The sequence below is a fragment of the Corvus kubaryi genome, unplaced genomic scaffold (genome assembly GCF_017639235.1).
Source record: "Corvus kubaryi isolate FWS band 111438036 unplaced genomic scaffold, C.kubaryi_AGA036_p1.0 split1-37296, whole genome shotgun sequence".
Taxonomy (NCBI): domain Eukaryota; kingdom Metazoa; phylum Chordata; class Aves; order Passeriformes; family Corvidae; genus Corvus; species Corvus kubaryi.
The window spans coordinates 6,767,371-6,790,988 of NW_024582075.1; the positions used below are offsets into that span (position 1 = coordinate 6,767,371).

Sequence of the window (23,618 nt, forward strand, 5' to 3'; positions counted from 1 at the left end):
AGATAAAAGGAAAATGGAGTTCACATTGTAAGGGGTCAGCAGCATCAGAGGTAGCTACTTTGGACTTCTGGCAACTGAACAGATACTTGCATACTTTCCATACTGATTGATTTTCTTACAGAAAGGAGAAGACCAGTGTTGTGTCTGGCATGGTACAGTTTTGAATACAGAGAACATATTTCTGTGTTTTCAAAGTTATGAGGGCTTTGTCATACATATAGTCAGAGGTTAAAGGTGATGAGACAGCTGAGGTGAACTGAGGAAGTGCTGTCAAATGATTTCTACAGTTAGACTTCAAGTGCAAGGGGAGAGGTTATCATTTAAGTGCATCAGCTTTAGCTAGGTCTTTGCTCCATTGATTGACTGCCTGTTAGAGAAGGGAATGCTAGAGTGTGTGAGTTAGAAATCTCCTTCTGAATCTTTGCATTTTTGAAGTAGTTTGCTCTTAATATTGAAGTGTTGGAAAACATAACCATCAGTAAATGCTTACCTTAGAACCTGTGTTCTTCTTGAACTTTACCACATATGCCACTTATAAAATTTCAGTTATTATATTGACATTGATTTGAATGTACTTTGGTTCCTTTTGCTGTTTTCAGTTACATATGAATTTGCCAAAGAATAACTATTCAGGCTGAAATTTTCCATTTAACTTACTTTAGAAAGGTTCTAAGAAAATTCCATTCAGACATTTCTTAAACTCAAGCTAGGTTAAAAACAAATACTGTTTGGCTGTGATAATTTTTAACTTCTTTATTGAGTTTTCTGTGTCTGTGCTTTGGAGCAACAGCTAGAAGTAAAACAAGTGGATAGCTGTTGTTCTGCTGCCAGGGCAATGCCTTTAACTTGTACAAGCCTTTTAGAAATCTCAGTTGGCACTTTCTCAGTTGAGACTTTTAAGAGTTTAGCAGCTCTATCCCCTGTAGTTTCTTGGCTCTCCGAGTGTTTTCCAGCTTCAGCTTTTAGAGGCTAGTCTCTGAAGTTACTCTTAAGGTGCTGCTGGCTGTTCACCTTTAGAGCAGGGATCCCATCATCTTTTTCCTGTCAGTTCCTGGGAGGAAAATGAGGAGGGTGGAAGAGGAGCAGTTTCACTGAATTGCAGTGGCCCTGTAGTCAGTCTTTTGAAATGTGGAAGACAGGTCAAATCAATAGCCTGGGTACCATGTTAGTCATAGCTTCCTGTCTTGACCTAGGACAATGTAAGCCTTCTTCACCTTCACAGTCAAGCTGGCTCCAAGAGTGGTAACTAACCTAAGTTTTTTTTGCTGTTCCTTCCATGCTGTTATTACTCAGACTGTGAGCAGTCTTTTGGACAGTCTCATTTTATTGTTCCTTTGGAGATGACACAATAAAGGATGTAATTCAGATGCCTTTCTCTCAGGGGTTTTCTCCTCCCAATTTCATCATTATCAGCCTGCGGTTAGGCCATTGTTTTTTTGATTTTTGGCGCTTACAGTTTTTTATCTTTGGGAAGAACGCAATACTCTGTAGGGTCTGCCATCTTCACTGCTATGTGCACTGCAGATTTGACAGGTACACCAGAACACCATTGTTGGTGGATGTATGGCTGCTTACCCCACTGTTTATCTAAAGGAAGACATTCATCATGTCCTATCACAACTTGTCTGGATTTTATCCTAAAAACCACTATAACGATAATGCAAAATATGGATTTATTTTCTTCCTCGTACAAAAAGGGTGGTAAAACATTGGAACAGATTGCCCACAGAGGTGGCCGATGCCCCATGCCTGGAAACATTCAAGGTGTGTTCAGACAGTGTTCTGAGCAACCTGATCTAGTTGAACATGTCCCTGCTGATTGCTGGGGACTTGGGCTAGATGATCTTTAAAGGTCCCTTCCAGCCCAAACCATCATATGATTCTATGGCTGTAGATTCTGTGGCAAAGCCTTCCAATGCTGCCTCATGAGGAGATCAGGATGCATTACAGAAACTGTGGGGATGCGTCATGAGTATAAACTGAATGTTGTAAAGTAGAGCTAGAAGTTGATTAAAATGATGTTGTACAGGCACATGCTATGTGGTTAAAAAAGCTGTAGTATGTTATGCGACTGTACAAGCATATGCTATCTTACAAATCCTCAAGGTACCTTACATTCCATTACTTTTTTTTAATCTTTATTTCAGTAATTTTTACCAGCTCAGCTGGATAAACAGTTACTGTCATTCTAGTCCAGCAGTCTGGTGTGAGAAGTTGCACCATAAGAAAAAAACCCATGCCTATAGGCCTAGTAATGTTTAAAGAAATGCTCAGGGACAGAAGGTATCTGCTCTCATTAAATGTAACAATATTTAAATATGTTAAGCATCTGGTTTAAGAACCAAGGTTTCCCTGGTTTTCAATGACTGCATAGTCCTGGGCAGTGTAGACAGCCAGTTCTGGGTCTTACAAACTTCATTCTGGTCTGTCTTCAGCTGAGGGGAATTGTGGCAGTATGTGCAGTAGGGGCAGATAATGATGCTCTGAGACTGATACTTAGTGACAGGTGTTCTGCACCACGGTACTTTTTTCTTCTTCATTGTTTAGTGGCTTAGTTTATCATTCCCTCTACTACACTGCATTTTTAAAGAGAATACTGCTCATCTTCTTGCAGGTAATAGAAAAACTGAAAAATTGGAAGGAGAAAAAAAAAAATAGCCAAGTGATGGCATCTTTAGATTGTCTTCTAAGAAAAGGAATTGTCCTTGTTGTAGATATAGAAGAAACAGGAAAACTGCAATCCCTGAAGGTTTGCCCTTATCCTAGAAGATAACTCTTTATTCATGTCATAGTGAGGATACAAAATGGCATCTTCTTTCACCTTCCAAGTGGAAAGGTTATTAGGAGTCCCTTAAAGAAATACACATCTGTGCAATCAGGCCTTTGCTTTGTAACTCACCAACTATCCAACTGCTTGGAATTCCTGCAAAATACTCATAGACTCTCAGTGAATTTCAAGACCAGGGGTAGTAGACAAATTAATAACAACAGAGACACCTGGAATAACTTCAATAGGAACTGGAAGTCTGGAGGAATTTCCAGTTTGAGCTAGCAGTTAGTGAGATTTAGTAGAACTTTTCAGCAAGCCAAAAGTTTAATTTCTTCTCCTTTACGCTCATTAAGATACAGTAGTTGGTGGTCATAAAAATTGCCTCTGTGTGAAATGGACTCATTCATCTTTCCTTCAGTTTCATGTCGCAGAATATTATCATATATTGTTACTGTCTGCTTATGGCAAACCTCCCAGTTGTATAAATAATTTCATATATTTTTTCTGTAAAATTGGAACATGTTCTTTTGAATGGAGCAAAAGAAAGTAGAGAAGATAAATTAAAGTTGTCTTACTTTGGGTTCTTTTCAGTTTACATGACCCTGTATCCTTGCATCCTGGTAAAATGTCTGATCTGTGACTTTGTCTTTCCCCTGTTTCATAGTCCATTTCTGACCTGGAGAGACATACAGCACATTATTGTCAGGACTTCACGTGCAGGACATCTGAATGCTAATGACTGGAAAACCAATGCAGCTGGTTACAAGGGTGAGAGCTTTCTTTCTTCTTTGCTGTCACAAACAACCTATTATTTGATATTTTTGTTTAACCCTATGGTGTTCATAGTTTGGAGACCTTTCTGCCTCAATCTGAAGGGGCCTCTCTTCTCTTATACAATGTAAACCTTTTAGAATAACTAAACCACAAAACTGTCAGCTAAAAAATGCACTGGCCCAATCTTCTTAGTCCCTTTCAGTCCTATGTCTTGCACTGCTGCCAGAAAACTAAGTAAATTAGTGGTGTTTAATTTTTTTTTATGCCTAGCATTCTGATAAAGAAGTGTAGAGTTGAAGACAGCAATTCTGAATTCCAGCATGTTCTCACTCAGAATTATTGACAGTTTCAATCTAAAATGATGAAACAGTATTTTCAAATTTCTTTTTTATATGATAAACCCAATATTATTTATATGTAAGATTTCTGTCAGATTTTGGATAAAATCGAATTTTGAGCTGTCATGACTTTTAATGGGACAGAGAATAATTTTTCAGTGACCTGTTAGGTAGATTTCTAAAATTTTCTACTGTCTTGTAAATTTGATAAAAGCCACATCTTAAAACATTTTTTCACTTTTGTAATGCAAGTGGAGGTAAACACTTGTACCATTAAATAGGATATATTTTTTCAGGGTGGGTTAAAACGAAACCTTGAATCTGTACAATGTTTTATTTCAACACAGATTTTCCTCTGATTCCTACTTACTACATTCTTGCTGCTTTCAGGTTGTGTTGCATCCTAAACAAAACCCTGGAATGACTTATTTCTGGTTCTCTTTTTCTAAGAGTTCCACCCAAGACTGAAATACTTATTATAAGATGAGATTTGATCTGTTTGTACCAGGATCTCCTGAGAGAAAAGTGTAATATACAAGACTCATCAGATCTTTACCGTGGTTTCACTTTAAAACTGAAGCCTATATTTAATCTATTTTGAATCAAGGCACTGCTACCGTAGAGCACCTTTGATATATAATTCTGACCTATGACATTTTTGCTGCAATGGCATAGAAACCAAACCAAAAAAAACCCCTTTTTATTTTTGGATCCAAACCAGTCTCTACTACAGCAAATGTATTTAGAAATGGATATTTGATTTGAACCTCCTAATCATGTGAAGATTTTGATGTTTAAGGGCCTGGTTTTGTCCCATTTGGAAGTGAATGCCCAAACACAAAACACATAAATTGTGATAAATAGATACTTCCTTAATTGCAATAACATAGTATTTGTTACTGTGAAACACAGCTCAGGATTTTAAAAGTTTTGTAAGGAGATTGTGACACTATCATCAGTTTATTGAAGCTGTATGAAGGTCAAAGAACACTTTCCAAGTAACATAAAGCAGAGCTTTTTTTTTCATATCTTACTTCCAAAATTCTATATTTTTATGTTTTTCCACTTGTTGCCCAAGAGGGGCAAACACCCTGTGAGTCATTTCACAGCAGCTCTCACTCTCTCATCAAGAGACAGGTCACACTAAGGTCACACCAGCAGCAGCGGCATTGGCAACAGGACTGCAATGTTGAACGATTGTTGAACCACTGCTTATTCTGAATCCCTGGAGCCATTTTTCTATACATTGTAACACATATGTAGTAGGGAAGACGGATGAAAAAGGGTTTCATCTCCACTTGTGGAAACTCACAAATATAGATAAGCTCAACTTGGTAGCTTGGATGCAGAAAAAACCAGCTTGAACTGGCAGAACTCTGCTGTAGACTTTATGGTGAAATTGAAAAAGAGGAAGACGAGCTAAATGCCTTGACCTCTGCACAGCTTAAGAATCAACCTTAACCCAAATAAAAGCACTAGTTTTAGCTAGATTATTTTGGCAACTTAAGCTGAGCACATGGTTCCAATAAAAATACAGCTCTCTTTAAACTCCTGTTGGTTTTGGAAGAAGGAGAAGCAAAAAATTTAGATTAAATCACAACATCCGAACCTGAATTCAAAAGGGAATTTGGACACCACTGCTGGCAAGACTGAAACAGGTTTTTTAATTGCATGTGGCAATATTTAGTATAATATTACACTATTATCCTTCACTATCGCCAAGAGTAACAATTATAGTTTTCGTAGATGAACTACTCTGATCAGACTGACTTCCTTAAGAAATTGTATCATAATTTTGTTGATAACAAGACCCATGTTTCTTCCACAGCATGTTCTTAAGAAGGGGTGGAAGATTTTATTTTTAATTATCTGAAGCAGACACTCACAAGAAATAATCTACCTTTCTTCAGTGCATACTAGTGGAGAAAGAGGAAAATGAGAATAAAGAGAAAGACAGGTTTGCCCCTTTGGAAATAAGAACTGAAAGGGTGAAAAACAGCAAAAACCTGAAAAAACCTTTCACTCAACAAAAGGTCAGCAAGAGCTGGTAGTTGAAAGTGGGTCAGCATGCCATTTCAGAGGGCTGTTCTGCTGGTCTGCATGGCAACCCTCTCCCTTGCCATAGTCCCTGGCAGTGTTTTGCCATTGGAGAACACACAGAAGGAGCTCACAGATGTCATTACTGGTTTCAAGATCTCCTTTTTTTGCTGTCTTACATTTATACAAAGAAAGATTAATTCATGAAAAACACTTAAGCCAGCTAGTGATTTGCTAAAGCAGTGCTTGTTATTTGTTTAATTTTCTGGCAAGTAAACAGTGCTCATTAAATTCATGTCAATAGAATTAACTCAGGAATGAGCAAGAATTTTTACTTGGTGGGGGTTTTTTTATCATTTTATTGTCAGACAGCCTGGATCTTTTCTCAGAAACTTGTTATTTTGTAGTCTAAAAAAGAAAGGCTTGAATAGTCAGGATATTCTCTGATTAGTGAGTTGTACATATAATTTGTCAATAGAGGGTTTTTTTAACAAAGCAGTTAATTAGCTGATTTTATGGAAAAATACTTGAGAGCATCTGTTTTTGTGAAGATATCAAAACTGTTGATCTGTTTCTGCTATGGCAGATTGGATGCAAATCTTTGTTCTGTCAGCTGTTTAGTCAACAACAGAGCATGCAAGTGCATTCATAAAGAGGAAGCTGTATTAAAGCTGACTTGTCTCTGAGTTGAAAGATACAGAATGAAACACTACAGTTTTAAAAACAATGGTCAAATCATATGAACAGTTCTTTGTCTGTAAGTGAAGCTCCACATATTGTCAAATACTGTCTCTGGAGAAATAGACCATTCATACGGAGGAATACTACTAATTTGCAGGGAAATTTTTAGAGAACATACTTCACTCTTCCTGGCTCTAAAGCACAGACAATAACACTTTAGTACACTGAAATAAAAAATAAGATAAAATGAAATCAAAACTCTACCCAGTTTTTTCAATTTCAGGCTTTTCCTAGGCCCAGAGGAGATACTCTTCCTAGAGAAACCAAGATGCCTCAATTGTCAACCAGTAATACCAGAGTTATGTCACATCCCTTTAGGATTACCAAAGTATCTGCTGCTTCCATTGAAGAATGACCACTGCAAAGGACTAGACACTTAATATTTTAGAGCCTTTTAATATAATTGCCTAATTACAGTATTTCATAAAACTAGTGATTATATTAGCTGTGAGCAGAGCATTAGTGGTCTGGGAGTGAGAAAGAGATGAGTCCATCTAGGCTCCTGTTTAGGAGACCTAGACTGGACAGATTTAAATTGCGGTAACCAGTAGCCAGGCAGGAATTCAGAAGTGAGCAACAATATCTTTACAATGCGTGCATTTCAGAGAAGACAAATAAACTATTCATGAACACCTTACTGCATGTTTTCAATAACTTTAAAATGTAAATAAATTTTAAATTGTATTTTGAAAACAGAAGCTGGCATAAGACTTTTGGAAAACAGCATGCACTCATAAGTGGTTATGTCAAACAATCAAAGCTTTTCATCTGTCAAAAGACCTCCCACTCTTACAGATACTTCCTGATATTTTTACATGGTACTGGCAGCCAGTAAACTCCTATCCACCCCTAATGCTCATACACAGAGTGAGTGGAGCAAGTGAAACTGAAACTTTGAGTTTGGCTATTGTAATATCCCAGCTTTCTTTAGCTGTCAATAGTACACCAAAGACATGAAGTTGCATTGGTCTGTGTAGCAGTGAGGAAGACCATATCCTGTGCAAGCTAGACTAACTGGTTTTTGTGCTTGAAATATTAAAGGATGACCAGCCTGGATGAACAGGTAGCTTTGGCTGGAACTCAGGAGAAAAAAGAGAGTTTATCATCTTAGGCAGACTACTGGCTGGATACTCAAGAGAAGTACAAGGATGTCATGGGGTTATGTAGTGAGAAAATTGGAAGGGCCAAAGCCCAACTAGAATACAATTTGGCTCCTGCAGTAAAAGGCAATTAAAAAACGTTTCTATGAATACATTAACAACAAAAGGAGGGTTAAGGGTAGTCTCCATCCTTTATTGGTTGCAGGGGGAAAGATAATAACAAGGGATAACAAAAAGGATGAGGCAGTTAACACCTTTTTTGCCTCAGTCTCAAATAAGAAGACCCATTGTTCTCTGGGTACCTGAACTGGAAGATGGGAATGGGAAAAAGAATGAAACCCCCATAATCCAAGGGAAAGTGGTCAGTCCTGCCACACCACTTAGACACATACAAATCTATGTGGTCAGTTAGGATCCACACAAAGGTACTGAGGGAGCTGGTGCAAGAGCTCACCACTTTGAATCATTTAGCAGCAGTCCTGGTTAATCAGAGGTCCTGGTTGAGTGGAAGTTAGCAAATATGACGCCCATCTACAAGAAGGGTCAGAAGAAGGATCTGGGGGACTACAGACCTGTTAATCTGATCTCTGTGCCAGGGAAGGTCATGGACCAGACCGTCTTGAGTGCCGTCATGTGACATGTACAGAACAACCTTTGACACTGTTTCCCATGTCATTCTCCTGAAGAAACTGGCCGCTTATGGTTCAGATGGGTGCACAGTTTGCTGGATGAAAAAATGACTGAATGGCCAAGCCCAGAGAGTGGTGGGGAATTGAGTTTAATCAGCTGGTGGCCAGTAACTACTGGTATTCCCCAGGACTGCGTACTGGGGCCAGTTCTTTTATATCTTTATCAATAACCTGGATGGGATCAAGTGCACCCTCACTCAGTTTGCAAATGGCACCAAGTTGGACGGTGATCAGCTGGAGGGAAGGAAACCTCTGCAGAAGGATCTGGACAGGCTGGATCAGTGAGCCAATTTGTGAAGTGCAACAAGGTGGTGTTCCAGGTCCTGCACTTTGGTCACAACAACCCTGTGCAGCCCTACAGGCTGGGGGAAGAGTGACTGGGAAGCTGCCTGACATAAAAGAACCTGGGGTGCTGGTCAAGAATAACAGAGTCAGAGCATGAGCCAGTAGTTGCCCAGGTGACCAAGAAGGCCAGTGGTATCCTGATTTGGATCAGTAATAGTGTGGCCAGCAGGACCAGGGCAGTCACTATTCCCCTGTACTCAGCACTGGTGGGGCTGCATGTCAAGTCCTGTGTTAAGTTTTGGAGCCCTCACAACAAGAAGGACACTGAGGTGTTGGAGCATGTCCAGAAAAGGATAACAGAGGTGTTGACTCTGATGAGGAGCTGTTGAGGGAGCTGGAATTGTTTAGCCTGGAGAAAAGGAGTCTAAGGAACCTTATCTTTCTCTGCCTTTCTCTACAAGGAGGTTGTAGCAAGGTGAGAGTCTCTTCTCACATGTAACAAGCCAAGCACAAGAGGGCTTGTGACAGGGGAGGTTTAGATTGGATATTAGGGAAAATTCTTTCTGTGAAAGGGTTGTCAAGCATTGGAACAGAGTGCCCAGGCAAGTGGTGGAATCACCATCCCAGGAAGTGTTTGAAAGATGTATAGATTTGGCATTTGGGGACATGGTTTAGTAGTTGACTTGGCACTAGAATGTTAGTGGTTGGACTTGATGATAAGGATTTTTTCCAGCCCAAATGATTCTGTGATTCTAAGTAGGCAGCTGATAGCAAACATATTCTTGGAAAAGGCAGTCTAACTATATAGCCATCTAACTATATGACTGTCTTCAGCAGATTAGTGGATGTAAAGTCTGAGAGAGATGTCCTAACAGTGGTAGGCATTAGTCTTCTATTAGCTGAACTGGTTAGATTAATCTGAACTTTTTGCATTATAGCTCCTGACTGGAAGTTGTTTAAAGTCAGGGCAGCATTTAGTTTAGCACCAGGAAAGCAGAGAAGTAAACTAGCTAAAATTACTAGCTAGTCTAACAGTGGCTGGAAGTGTCTCCCCCAGCACTGATAGAACATTTATGATTGAAAGGGTCTGTGTCCTCAGGAATCTCATCCACGTTTAAATACTGCATGAGTCACAGGTCAATATCATAACCTTTATAAGTGCTTTATACAGAAATCCTTGCTGCAGCTAGAGAAATCTGTGGAGGGATTTGGAAATCAAGATAGCTGAGGAAAAGTCATTAAAGACAGGCATGTTCTAGCAGCAAGTTTAAAATTACTGTCTTTTTACTGGATGGTCACTGTGACCTTTCAAGGTGACTCTTGTTTCCTTCCTGCATGCAGCAGTTCAGTTCCTGGCTATAAATAAAGTTTTCTTTAACTTAATACTAAAATTGCATTAGGAGTTTTTCAGAGCTTGGTATGTTAAACCCAAACAAATTGCCAGGTAGCTGAGTTCTGCTAGCCTTGAGTAAGAACTGAAATACCTCTTTGGGATTTGGGGAAGAGAGCTGGAAAATATCTTGAACTATGTGGCCTAGATCATGGTTATTGATTTTTTTTTTCTTGACCAAACTGAGGTTACAGACAATGTTGTTTCCAGTTGAAAGACAAATAAGATCAGGAATTTGTCTGTATAGTTCCAGAAATGGTGATGTACAAAGTAGGAGAGGGAATCTTTCAGAGAAGTCAGGCAGACATCATTACTTTTCCCAGCCTCAAATTCTTCATTATCAAAGCTTCTCATTTACTTTTTGGGTCTGCAACACTGTTTTCTGTTCTCTCTGAAGAGCAATGAATGAATGAAGCTGCAAATGTAAAAGAGAGTTTAAGGAGAAGCTTCAAGCCTGTGTCGGGATACATAAAGAAAATGGATGGACATCCATCATGATTTTGTCTTACACTTGGTTGCTTTCCTGGGATCATATATTGTAAGTCAAACTTGCACGTCTTCTGAAATGTAAATTAAATGGCTCTAAAGCAGGAGTAACAGCAGGCAAAAGGCAAAATTAGGCTTTAATGTTCTACTGTAGTAGCACTCAGAATTGTCACCTAACCATGATCAGCACAGCAGACAAAGAATTTAAATTAGTGCCTCAGCTCAACAACTGAGATAACTTCATGTCTGTTTGTCTTAGATAAAAAGCTATACACAATTGCTGTGCCCTGCAGCTCCCTAGTATTCCAAACATTGCCAAGTGGACTGACAGCACTAACAGGATGCACACCATGAGAGTGATAACCTTTGACATTATTTCCTTTATGAAAACTCTGTAAAGGATTGGGGGCAGGGAGGAAGTGGAGGTTTGAAAGTCTTCCCCTATGGACTCATAACCATAAGAGTCTTCCGCTTACTGTGAAATGTAAATTTCTATTTTGCAGTATTAAGAAAGAAGAACCAGGATTGGTGAATTTAAAAACTGACTGATAAATTGATACAATTCTGCAAAGCAAAAGGCTTTAATTACAGATATTGAACACTGAATTTTAAAAGAAAAGTCCTTGGAAGTTACGTGCATTTGCATGACCTCTTTATATACTAGTTCTCAATGTGGTACACTTGTGAGAATGTTCTAGGCAAATATCTAGCCATTCTTGTATCCATCCAAACATCTTTTGAATGGGGTAGGTCTGTCTTTTTAAAAGAACAAGCACTTGCCTTTGTGAACACCAAAGCTCTTTGCTGCTGTTGCATTGCTATAATGTCTTTCAATAGTTACAAAGCTGGCAGTAGTTTTATATCAGAGTGTTACCACTTTAACAGAACTAGGATTCAGGCCAGTTAGGAAGCAGATCACACTAGCTACAATGTAGTATTTTAAGCACTTAATATATCCTGTCAGGATGTAGAATTTCTTGTAATAATAGGGAAAGATAAGGGCATACATAGGATGACTCAGCTCAGTTAGGTGCCTGAAGTCCTTTATTACAGTATCCTTTTTTCCTCTCCAGAAAAATCAGCTTTCGAGGATTTGCTTTTAAGTCAGGGGATGCAGAACCTCATCCGCAAGGTCTGTTACTGACATTACTGGCCAGCTATCTCTATAGACTTGGCTTACTGTTAAACTTTCTTTTGCTTCAGGTTACTCGTCAGCATCTATTACATAGCTCCACAGGGGTACTGTGAAATTGGCTTAGTTAATTAATAATTTCTCTAGGTATTCTATTCAGCATCATTATTATTAAACAATTTGCAAAACGCTTTTTTGTGATTTACTGCATGCTCATATACCCTTTTTCTGCCGAAATCTGCTGCAGCGGCATGTTCAGTCAGGAATTAATTTGAGTGTAAATATCTTGCTGGAGCTGCAACACTTCAGGACATACAGTGCCTCTGTGCGAGACAGAACAAGAAGGGTGCCATGGGTCTGATACATCTGACAGCACAGAGGTGCTATCTTTGTGTCTTCTGCTAACAATCTGTCAGGATTTCCAGTTACAGTGCCTTTGACTCACCTGTCATCATCTGTTCTGGGATGAAGCCTAGCACACTCTCACCAAAAGGTGTTTTTATTGTTTGATAGAATGACATTATATTTGTCTGCTTTTGAGCTATCAAGGAATCCTAAATGTACCTCCTAGGTACATTTGCTTCAAATAGAGGAGGTGGGTACATTTTTTTGCAAGGTGATGCACAGTGCAGTCACAAAATACCTTTTTTTCTTTAAAGAAAAGTTGCAAACCACCATGTTTTCCAGTGGATCTTTGTGCTTTTTCTGGAAAAAAAAAATTTATAAAGACTACCACTAGTTTAAAAATTATAGCTTCTGTTACTGTAAATGCTCCTTAGCCAACTTCATTTCAGCAAACATTTTTTTCTCCCTTCTAAATGCATATAATCCTCAGATTTATTCCATTCACACAAGCCATCTTACTTCAAGTGATATAGATTAATGTCTTTATGGCTTTATGATTTACAGCCAAATGCTGCTGCAGAGAAGTCTTAGAATCCTGCTGCAGAATTTTTATAGCAATCACCAGTCAGCAGTAGTTAGTTTTCTGTTTCTATCACAACTCTGCTGCTTCAGAGGCAGAGGAGAAGCAAGCCAGTCTTCCTGGTCACTCTGCTGAGGTTTTCAGCAAAGCTCACTGATGTTTTATCTGACTCTGGGTAAGATACCCCCATATGCAGGGCACAGTCTATGTGGGAGCACCCTGTGTTCTGAGGACTTCATTAACCTGCTTAACTCATTCCTAAACAAGCTCTGAGAAGTAAATCAGGAACTGTGGCCATGGGAGAACTTGTTATGGCTGTACTTGGTACTCATGGATGCTCGCTGCTGACTGTGGACCAGCTGAATCCCAAGACTAAGGACCTCTGCCTGGAAGCTGCTGACGCTCATGAGAGGCAGGAGCTATTTGGGTGCTACATGCTGTTGCTAGAGCCTGACTGATAGCCCAAAAGTGTACTTGGCTTTTAGCGCCTTTTGTCAACCAATGTCTATTTAATAACCACTTGTATTTATGAGTTTTAAATTCCTGAAATAGATAAAAACTGCCAGGATGTGAAGGCAAATGGAATCTTGGATTTAATTTCTCAATGTTTTAAGATGGTGTGTTCTAAGGCTATTTTTTAAATGACTGCAAAGCCTCATAGCATTGTAAGAGTTGCATACAAGCTACTCACAAAGGTATACTGGCTGCTGGAAGTTTAGTTTCTACTAGCTATCCTGCTAGTGTTTCTGGACAGTCTGTGTTTTATTTTATCAACTAATAGGAGCTTTTTGGCAGAAAGAAAAAAATGTAAAATCCAGAAGCCTTGTCTTTTTTTGTCAAATCTATTATCAGGTAAAGCCATGGTTAGTATATTACTGAAGAAATTATTGGTACTAATGCAAAAATCAGAAATAGACATAGGCATAACTGGAAGCTCAGTAGAAGCAATTTTTTAAGTACTGTGTTAGCACCTTTCTGGCTATGAAAATGTTGAAAGGCCTGGAGCACCTCTTCTATGAATAAAGGCAGGGAGAGGTAGGGTTGTTCAGCCTGAAGAAGAGAAGGCTCCAGTGAGAAGTTATTGCAGCCTTTCAATATATTAAAGGGGCTTAGAAGAAAGACAGAAAGAAACTTTTTATGAAGGTCTGTAGCGACAAGACATTGGGCAATAGTTTTAAATTGAATGAGGATAGATTTAGACTGGACATAATGAAGGACATTTTTATACAGGGTACTTGGTAACAGCCAACATGGCTTTACAAGGGGGAAATCATGCCTGACAAATTTGGTGACCTTCTATGATGGGCCTACAGGAGTGATGGGTAGGGGCAGAGCAACTGACATTGTCTACCTGGACTTGTGCAAAGTGTTTGACGTTGTACCTTTCAACATCCTGGTCTTCAAATTGAAGAGACATGTATTTGATGGTTGAACTACTTGGTGGGTGAAAAACTAGCTAAACGGCCACACACGAGTTGTGGTCAATGGTGCATTGTCCACGTGGAAACCAGTGATGAGTGGTGTCCCTCATCTGTCAGTATTGTGACAGGTACTGTTCAGCATCTTTGTTGGTGACATGGACAGTGCCATCGAGTGCACCCTCATCAAATTTGCTGGCAACACCAAGCAGTGTGGTGCAGTCAACACACTGGAGGGAAGGGATGCTATCCAGAGGGACCTTGACGGGTTTGAGAGAGGGGTTTGTGTGAACCTCTTGGAGTTCAACAAAGCAAATTGTGGCAATCTGAGATACACCCACAGGTTGGGCCGAGAAGTGGTTGAGAGCAACCCCGTGGAGAAGGATTTGGGGGTGATGGTTGATGAAAAACTCAACATGGGCCAGCAGTGTGCACTTGCAGCCCAGCAAGCCCACCCAATCCTTGACTGCATCTAAAGGAGGGGGGCCAGCAGGTTGAAGGACATGATTTTGCCCCTCTGCTCTGCTGTGGTGAGATCCTACCTGGAGTGCTACATACAATCCCTGACATAAGAAGGACATGGAGCTGTTGGAGCAAGTCCGGAGGAGGGCTGATAAATTGGTAAGAGGAGTGGAGCATCTTCCCTGCGAAGACAGTCTGAGAAATTGTGGCTGTTCAGCCTGGAGAAGAGAAGGTTATGTGGAAACCTCATAGCAATCTTGCACTATCTGTAGGGGACCTACAGGAAAGCCATAGAGTCACTCTTCATCAGTATCTGTAGTGATAGGACAAGGCATAATGGGAGCAAATTGAAAGAGGGGAAATTTAGATTAGATATTTAGAAAAGATTCTTTACTGTGAGGGTGGTGAGATGCTGGAACAGGTTGCCCAGGGAGGTTGTGGATGCCCAACCCCATAAATGTTCAAAACCAGGTTGGATAAGGCTTTGAGCAACCTGAGTGGGAGATGTCCCTGCCCACAGCAGGGGGCGTTGGAACTAGTTGCTCTTTAAGGTTCTTTCCAGCCCCTTAACATTTTCTGGTTCTATGATTATATGATTTGGATGGTGAGGCACTGGAACAGGTTGCCCAGAGAAGCAGTGGATGCCTTATCCTGGAAGTGCCTCAAGACCAGGTTGGACAGGGCTTTCAGCAGCCTGCTGTAGTGGAAGGTGTCCCTGCTCATAGCAGGGAGGTCAGACTAGATGAGCTTTAAAGGTCCCTTCCAACCCAAATCATTCTGTGCTTCTCCGATTCTATGATATAAAGGCCCTTCAGATTTTCATTGTATATCTTTGTAGCTGCCACTTTTAAGATGAATCTGTTGAGCAACTTTCTGTTTTTCACAACCTTCTCTAGTGTGGTGACAAGTGTAAGAACTCAGTCTTCCTGCATCCATACTGAGTCTTTAAAAATTCCTGGATTTCAGGGAATTCTTTGGGGAGGAAAGACTTAGTTTGCTGTTTCATTTGGTTTTAAGTACAAAAATTGAGGGATTGTTCTGTGTAAAATACAGAAACACAAATAATGCACTTAATTTGAAAACCATAAGGGAATTGGTTTTAAAAGCAAGAAGGAAAAAGCACATTCTTGCATGTTTGTGTTATTGGCTTGTAAAGCAGTAATGTGTTGCAGAAATCACACTCAGTTATCACAGATTACTGGTCATAAATTGACATGAAGTAGGAATATGGCTGAAACGATGAATTATTATTCAAGATCAGTGTTCTCTTAGATAGGACATGACAAAACAAAATGGTTTAAACCATGCCATTATAACATTTCTCCCCTTTTTGTCCATTTAATTCTTGTTAGACAATTGTTTTCCTTGTTGAAACATCTCAATATACTAAGCAAATGACAGAAAAACAATATGGAATTGTTAAAGCATTATAGAATTAGTTCATTCTATTTGCAATTAAAATGTCAAATGTAAAAGATTGGTGTTGGTCGGTTGAAAGTATTTGTGGGATGAGAGTAACTCAAGAGGCTCATGTATTCTAGACTTGCTAAGCAACATTTAAGAAAACCATAGTATTAATGGACATTTTAGACTCCTATTCTGTCAATCTCATTTTGGATCAAGATCCTGTAGTAGCATAAATGGACAGAACATAATAGTTCACATATCAAACAGATTAATCTAGTTGAGGAAGCTGCATGTTCCTCATTTGTCACACTGAAATTATTACCATTTCTCTCCTGATTTAGCATTTGATATGTGTATACAAAATATTTGTATTTCAAATGCTGCTTTGACAGTACACAGAATACGATATCTAAAAGGCCAAAAATACAGTCAGGAGAAAATGTTATGCATGGCTTTTGTCAGAGGAGTGAAATAGCAAGGAAAGGCTTAGCATGTAAGTTACTGATGAGACATCTTGATGATAGGCAATGAAACTGCAGCCTAACAAATCAAGTTTCGCTACACTGGAAATGTTGTGTTTTCAGTGTCTGGGCCCAATTTTTCTGAAGTCTGCATTTTTCTCTGTTATGATTTATCAACACCAGCCATTCATATTTCTCATAGTCAAGTCAAATGGCCTATACATTTTAACTTTAGATTTGAAGGTAGCTTTGCATACTCTCTATATGTAAATGAGAAAGTTACTGGATTTTCAATAGCAATTTCAGACAAAAACAAAGAGATTATGAAAAAGCTGGGGAAGTCTCTCCAGCAGCTCAGAAGGCCTTATTTTCATGGTGCACTAATGAAGGAATTGCACCAGGGGTAAATAAATGGACTTTAGCACTGAGAAATGTTGTTTTCTTTATTGGTAAAAAGATTCATGTTGTTGGAGGCACGTTTTTCTCTGAAACATGCCCTGCATCTGTAAGCCTCTGTGTATGCCTGTGATTTTGCAGATACATAAATGATCAGTTAGCATTGCTGCCTGAGTGGAGAGAGAATTCAAGACAGCTCTATCAATGGACACCTTAGTCACATAAGGAGATCCCATTTTCCAAATCTTCAACTGAATAACAGCAACAGTCTACTCCTCAGCCACCAGCTTACATTGTACCAACCTCATATTCCTATTTTGTTTGTGAAAGACAAATACGTTTTTACGAAATGGCTCTGACATGCTTAATGATTTCTAGCAACAACTGAGCCCAGTAGCAATTCACAGCAGTGAGAATGTAGAGCGTATAAGTGGGCAGGTGCGAGGTCTGGAGGCATTTGCACTTGCAGTCTGCTTATCTCACTCTGCAGTCATCATTACTGTTCAGATAGTGCTTTTGATTAATCTGGGTTAGCAAAGTCAACTCAGTATCTTCTGCATACAAATCAGTGGCAGTTCCAGGTGTTTCCCAGAAGACATTTATAGTTCCATGTAGACCATCAGGTAATTTTTAACCTTTGGCATGGGCACCTTTGCATATAGCTCACAGGAGTACTAGGATGTACACAGATGGAGGAGCACAATTTGAAGGTAGTAGACAGCAAAATCTGTTTTCTTCTCTAAGACACAACTACTTTGTTTAACTCTGTGATTCTTTCCTAAATTGCTGTAATTTAGTCTTTGAAAATTTTGGGCCTCTACTGGTACCTTCAGTTGCTAACCAACCCACTGGATCAAGGGCTTTGAGTTGGAAATGTTTTGGACAGCCAAATGTCGGTCCACATGGCAGGATTTAAGAGTACCCCTGTCTGTCAGGAGATTTTTATTTCAATTGGAAGGCCTTTCAAGGAAAAAAAGTGTTTCTGTTTCAACTGTGAAAAAAACCCCATGAGGTGCAGAACTTCTCACTACACTGCTGCTCTCATGCAAGAGATTTAAAACATTGAATCATGAACAATTAAAACAGCCACATAACCTTCAGTGGTAATTTTTTCTCCTGGAATAAAATTTCTCCTAAAATCTGTCTTCCAAGTAATTGTTAGGGTAGAAAGGATAGAAAGTTCACTTTATAGATTTTATTTGCATTTTTAATGTGCATACTAGGGAAAAAAATTCTAGGGGCAAATAGCTGAAAAGTCACATGAGTTTCCATCTGAAGGTCACTGGCTGGTGGTGGCAGTGTTAAGTGCTTTTCTGCCCTTATTTCTGGTTAAGAAAAGGTGAGGTGAGGAGAAATTTGGCTGTTTGAGCTCAGTAGGTGGGTTGAACACACAGCATTTCAAAACTGGATGTCTTGAGCTCTCATTCAACATAAGTTGCTAACTGTCAGGAATTAAACATGCATTTTCCATGGGTTAGCTGCAAAAAATTTCCATTCATGAAAATTTAATCCCTCGCTCTTTGAATGTACTATACAGAGTAACTGTGTGCAGTTACAGACCATGTGAGTTAAGACTCTTGTTCCTCCTGCTCCTTCAGAGCAGACAGAAGGATTATTAATTAAAATTTTAGTGTAAGAACACACATCTGTCTTCACAGATAAATATGCACTCATTATCAGATGCAGTATTTGCAAGATGACATCTAACACTAAGGACATTTCCATCACAGGAATCTTCTTCATAATGCAAAATGTTTCTTCATCTAAGCTTTCCTTGTCTTCCTTCTGTCTGCTCCGCCCACATATAGAAATAGGACATCTCTTTCCATTTGTTTTTCAAATACATAAAAGAGAATTCAGAAGGCTGAAGGAGGGCTGAATTTAATTATTTTCATATATTTTAGTTTCATTTTGGAACACAGTGCTTGCCCATTTGGCAGAAGAGATACATGTAGTTGTCTCCAAAGGAATATTTCCGTGTTATGTGCGCTTTGGTTTGGGGCTCAAGGGGAAGGATATGGGAAGAAAACCAGTCCATTACATAGTCACTACACCTTGCTGTATTCTTCATTGAAGAATCCTTTTCAGCTGGCAGTTTCAGACAGTATTATATACCACCATGTTTGGAAGATGAGATCCTTAGGCGCTGATTGTTTTTATGCATTGGACTGTATTTGTTTGAGACGGTTGGGGTTTTTTTGGGTAGAATCCTTTGAATTTTGGTTTGGCAATGAATAGAGATTGCTTTCACAAACCATCTACAAAGTGCAGCTGGAAGGACTTACACTGTGCTTTGTTGCATCGCTGGTTAAAATAGCACTTACTTCTGTGGATTTCCTGGTGGCATTGTCTGTGGTAGCAAGAAAAACTGATTTACTAATATTTGCAATCTAAACTCCTCCCTTTGGAAGCTTTTTTCTTTCACCTTCTGCTGTCAGAACTTTATCAAGAGCAGCAATTTGTCATAACAGAATATCATGGCTAGCAGCTCTTCCAGTTCATCAAAACCCTTTTGCAAGTCTCTGTTTTGATTAGAACAGAAACCAAAAACACACAGCTGATTCAGTAAGTGCTTTTCACCGTCATCATACAGACAGCTTTAGGGAGATGGTGGATCTATCTGGTTGGTTGGCCAATGGGAAGCATATTGTGTACAGGAGCAGGAAAGCATCCACATGCTGCGTACACTCAGGGAAGTTCAGAGAATACAACAGTTACAAAATGCTCTGTTCCTTCTTAAATTTATTATCTCGGTTACCTTCCATGAATAGCCATGCGTGTGTTTGGTGTTTGAGTAATGGAAGTAACCTTCCTCTCACTCATTATGCTCAGCCCCTGGTCATACAAGAGAGGTGAGCTAAATTAAGGCACATGGACAAAGGGCAGTCAGAGGCAATTTTAGTCCCTGGCATTCTGTAGTTCTCATGGTAGGGCAATGTAGGTAGCACCTCATGCCACTTCTGTAATAAAGCAGTGAACAGATTTGTTGAACAAATTAGATATAATCATTATTGTTCCTGGCAATGAGATTTTGGAGCTTTGAATGAAAGTAAGGAAGAAGAGAAAAGAAGTAACTCCTGTTAGGATGTGACACTCTGGAATTAGTCTGTAATGAAACCCAAGGGTTTATGCTATGTATCCATTCTGTTTATACCTTGCAGTGAGCCACCTTTATGGATTTGGACTGATGGATGCTGAAGCAATGGTGACAGAAGCAGAAAAGTGGACAACAGTGCCTCCGCAGCATGTGTGTGTGGAGAACACAGATCGGCAAATCAAGTAATACCCGCTACCAAAACCCTTGCTGGCATAAACTTATGGAAAGAAATTGGGTATAATTTACCCCTCCCTTGCATTGTATATAATGTATCCTTTTTTAAGCCATACCAGGGATCTCTGTCACATTTGCAGATGTCAGGTCATTTGCCTGTAAACATTGGTCCCAGTAGTGCATGAGAAAAAGCCCTAGTTTAAAGAACATTGCAGAAGGTGAAGGTACAAAACAGGCCAGGCTGGGTAATGATGGATTTTTATATAGAAGATGCATCAAGGAAGAAGAATGTTTGGTTGAATGCATTTCTGTCAAGTTTGCAAGAAGACTACAGACTTACCAGTCCAGGAAGTAACAAGCAAATATGTTTTCAATACTGTATGATATTGTGTCTCTCAAATAGTCTTAGGAGAGTCTCTAGTTCAGAGGCCAAGACTAAACTGCTTTTCAGTTGCTAAGAAAGGGTCTCTATAGAACCAGGCTTAAAAGCAAAATTCTGTTATGTGTACTCTGTGGATATAGAGACAGCATCAATCATAAGGCACACTTCCAAAGCATTATGATTATTGTTGATAATTATATTTGACAGGCTTGATCTGTAACTGGTATAGTCTGCAAGGATGTCATGCCAATTTAAACCAACTGAGTCAGGGGCCTTTTGGTACTTAACATGTAGTACTTGCTGTTACGTAAGCAAGAACCAGCTATGCCAGGCATTTCCTGGGGTTTAGCAACCAGCTGTGATCCCATGACAATCTCAGCAATTCTCAGCTGGCCACTAATCCACAATAATGCTCTGTCCCAAAGGCTTATTCCTATTTTACCTTGTGTATGTGCTTAACAGAAACCCAGGCAGTTGCCATTAGCCATTATCTGCAGTAAAATAATTACCCTGTAGTGGTATTTTCAGCTAGGAAGCACATTTTAAAACTAGTGATGATAGGCTACTGACTTCTCAGTTGTCCAACACTGTCATTCTCTGCTTAGCAAAAAAGATGGGGTTGTGTATTTTACACAAAAAGCAAGAAATGCTGATGTTGTTTACTACACTTCTATTATAGAACAATACGACCTGACAGCGTTGTCCGTTCAATTTACAAAGCTACTGGCTGTTCAGATAATCCTAACCACCATGTGATCTACTTGGAGCATGTTGTTGTGCGTATCACTATTACTCACCCTCGACGTGGAGACTTGGCAATTTACCTAACCTCTCCTTCTGGAACTAGGTCACAGCTCTTGGCCAACAGGTATAGTATGACAACCCAATTTCACAGTACAGTCAGCATGCAGAGCCTGCACTGAGATGTCAGTGTCAGCAAAGAGCAGTCAAGTCATTACAGTAGGGTTGCTAGAAGACACAGGCTAATTATTTTTTCTTAGAGAGATGGGCAGAGCGAAGTACAAATTAACTCAAATATGACAGTAGAAGAGTAGTGTTAAAACTGTTGAACTCCAAGACAAAGATCAGTCAATTTCAATGGTTCTTGTGTGGCTCACCATTTATTAGATGGCTGGAAAACGTGAAGAAAATAGTAACAGGCTCAGTGTTCATAAGGAAGCTGAATGGAAGTGTTTCTACGTGGTATTGCCACTTATTTTTTATTTTTCTCCTTTCTTATCCTTTTTTTTCTCTTGATAGCAGTGAAAATCAGATAGAATAGGATATCTTTGCCACTATTTTTTTTAGGCCCCTGATGTTACCTCTTTCCAAATCCTTTTTTTCAAAGTAAACATACTCAATCCATGAAAGACTCATAGTGGGAGAACACTGAGAAGTAGCACTGGCGCTTGAAATGAAAGGTTTCACTTGTAAATTGCAAATTAAAGTTTCTAAAAGTTAGCCATCACCTTCAAAAATTTTTGAAAGTTAGCCATCAGTGCAGTGATGGATACTTGCTTTCAAATGTCCAGCCATTTTAACCACAACTGCTAAGAAAGATCAATCTTCTTCCTCATCCTGTCACCTCTATGTTATGTTTTTGGAGAAACTGTCACTGTGCATCAAATTGTGGTTTTTTTCTCCTGACTGAACTCAGACAAGTATCTCTTTGTCCAGTGTGTCATTTCCAACATTAGTGCAATCTATGTCCCTGGTAAGTGGACTGAATCATTAGCAAACTGAAAGACTTCTCAGTGATGTTTCTATTTCCCTGGTCTACTAGCAGAAATTTTCTTCAAAGAAAACACTGGCAGTCTTTCCCATGTAAATCTCGCTAAATCCATTGTCAAGAACACTACCTCCTACCAGAGATGGTTATGGCCCTAAGAAACATCAGAAACCTTTCCAAACTTTACCCCAGTTCCAAATGTGAAAATAAGTTACATTTACCATAAGAAATGCTTGTATACTTTTCCAGCTGGCTAGAAATCTTCCTGATGGGACCATAATATGATAGATAATTCTTTTTTCTTGGTGACTTGATTTAGATGACTGCCATTCTGCTAGACATAGAGCATGGCTCCCATAGAAAAGTTGATGTTAGCTGATGTTACGTATCAGAAACTGCAAAAACTGCCATGTATCAAACCTGTATTGTGAGAACTCTTCTGCCATTCAAGTCTTCACAAAAGTTAATATCCCTAGTCCTGCTCCTCAGGGCTTTTAATGAATTGGGAGTGGCCTGCTTTCCAGACTGCTTTTTGTCCGTACTTCCTCATCCAAAAGGAAACAAAAAGCCTGTTTTGGAGACAGGTGGAGCTCAAATGGGCTTGGTTCCGATTGAAGTGTGAATACACATTTTCATTAGAGATTATGTTAATTTAAAAGAAAAGGTAAACTGAAAATACTCTTTAAGGTGTAGACAGTAATTCACCAAATGGAGAGAAAGTTGTCCTGGAATTTTGGGGTCCTCTAGAATACCTCCTGTGTTTCATTGCAAGTGCTGTCATAGGTTGCTGATAAAGCACATAGGCACACACATCTGTATCTCCCTACTGCACTACTACGCTGAACAAAGAATTTGTCCTCTGCTAACCAGTGTGAGGCAGGTTTCTCTTATTAGTTATGAAACAGGCTTTTGTTTTTCTGTTTGAAGAAATCCCTCTTTAGTTTTCTCTTCCATTTTCATGCAGTAGTTTTTCCTCGGTGCAAAATGAAAAAAAACTGAAAGTCATCCAACTAGGTATCCAAACAAAACAATCTTGTGTAAACCCAGTGGTCTTCACACAGCTAACTTTTGGCTCTAGGCTTTCATGTGTTGCAGCTGACTCACAGCAAGTGAGAAATACATTCCAATATTCGCAGTTCACCTCTGGCGATGACTGGTGCGTGGAATAGGTACAAAATTCAATTCAATCAGTCTCTCTGTAACCCTTGCACCTTACAAAGTAATTACTTTCTCTACTTGCAGTAGAGAAAGGGAGTGTAAATATACATATTAAAATAAGGGGATGTTCAGCTCTTTCTTATCTGGTAGTATCAGAAGACTGAACAGAAAACAAAGAAACCTGAAAGGCCTTTTCAGGTTTTAGCACTTCCAGAAAACAAATTATTCATGACAGAGCTCATAGAGTCTCACCAGAAATTCCCTTCC

General features: G+C 39.4%; 1 protein-coding gene across 6 annotated transcripts in view; it reads left to right on the plus strand.

The window, feature by feature from the left end:
• Positions 1 to 23,618, plus strand: part of PCSK5 (proprotein convertase subtilisin/kexin type 5) — a 229,293-nt gene that overhangs the window by 128,055 nt on the left and 77,620 nt on the right. For 4 of the 6 annotated variants that reach the window (XR_006013538.1, XM_042012677.1, XM_042012674.1 and 1 more), the window contains exons 10-12: positions 3,435 to 3,538; positions 19,973 to 20,090; positions 21,144 to 21,332. Coding sequence is in view for 5 of the 6 variants with exons in the window: in XM_042012677.1 (XP_041868611.1) it covers positions 3,435 to 3,538; positions 19,973 to 20,090; positions 21,144 to 21,332 (411 nt within the window). In the remaining variant the exon portion in view is untranslated. Of the gene's footprint in view, positions 1 to 3,434; positions 3,539 to 10,521; positions 10,671 to 19,972; positions 20,144 to 21,143; positions 21,333 to 23,618 lie in introns of those variants that run through there. The other 2 variants (XM_042012675.1, XM_042012676.1) reach the window with 2 other exon arrangements.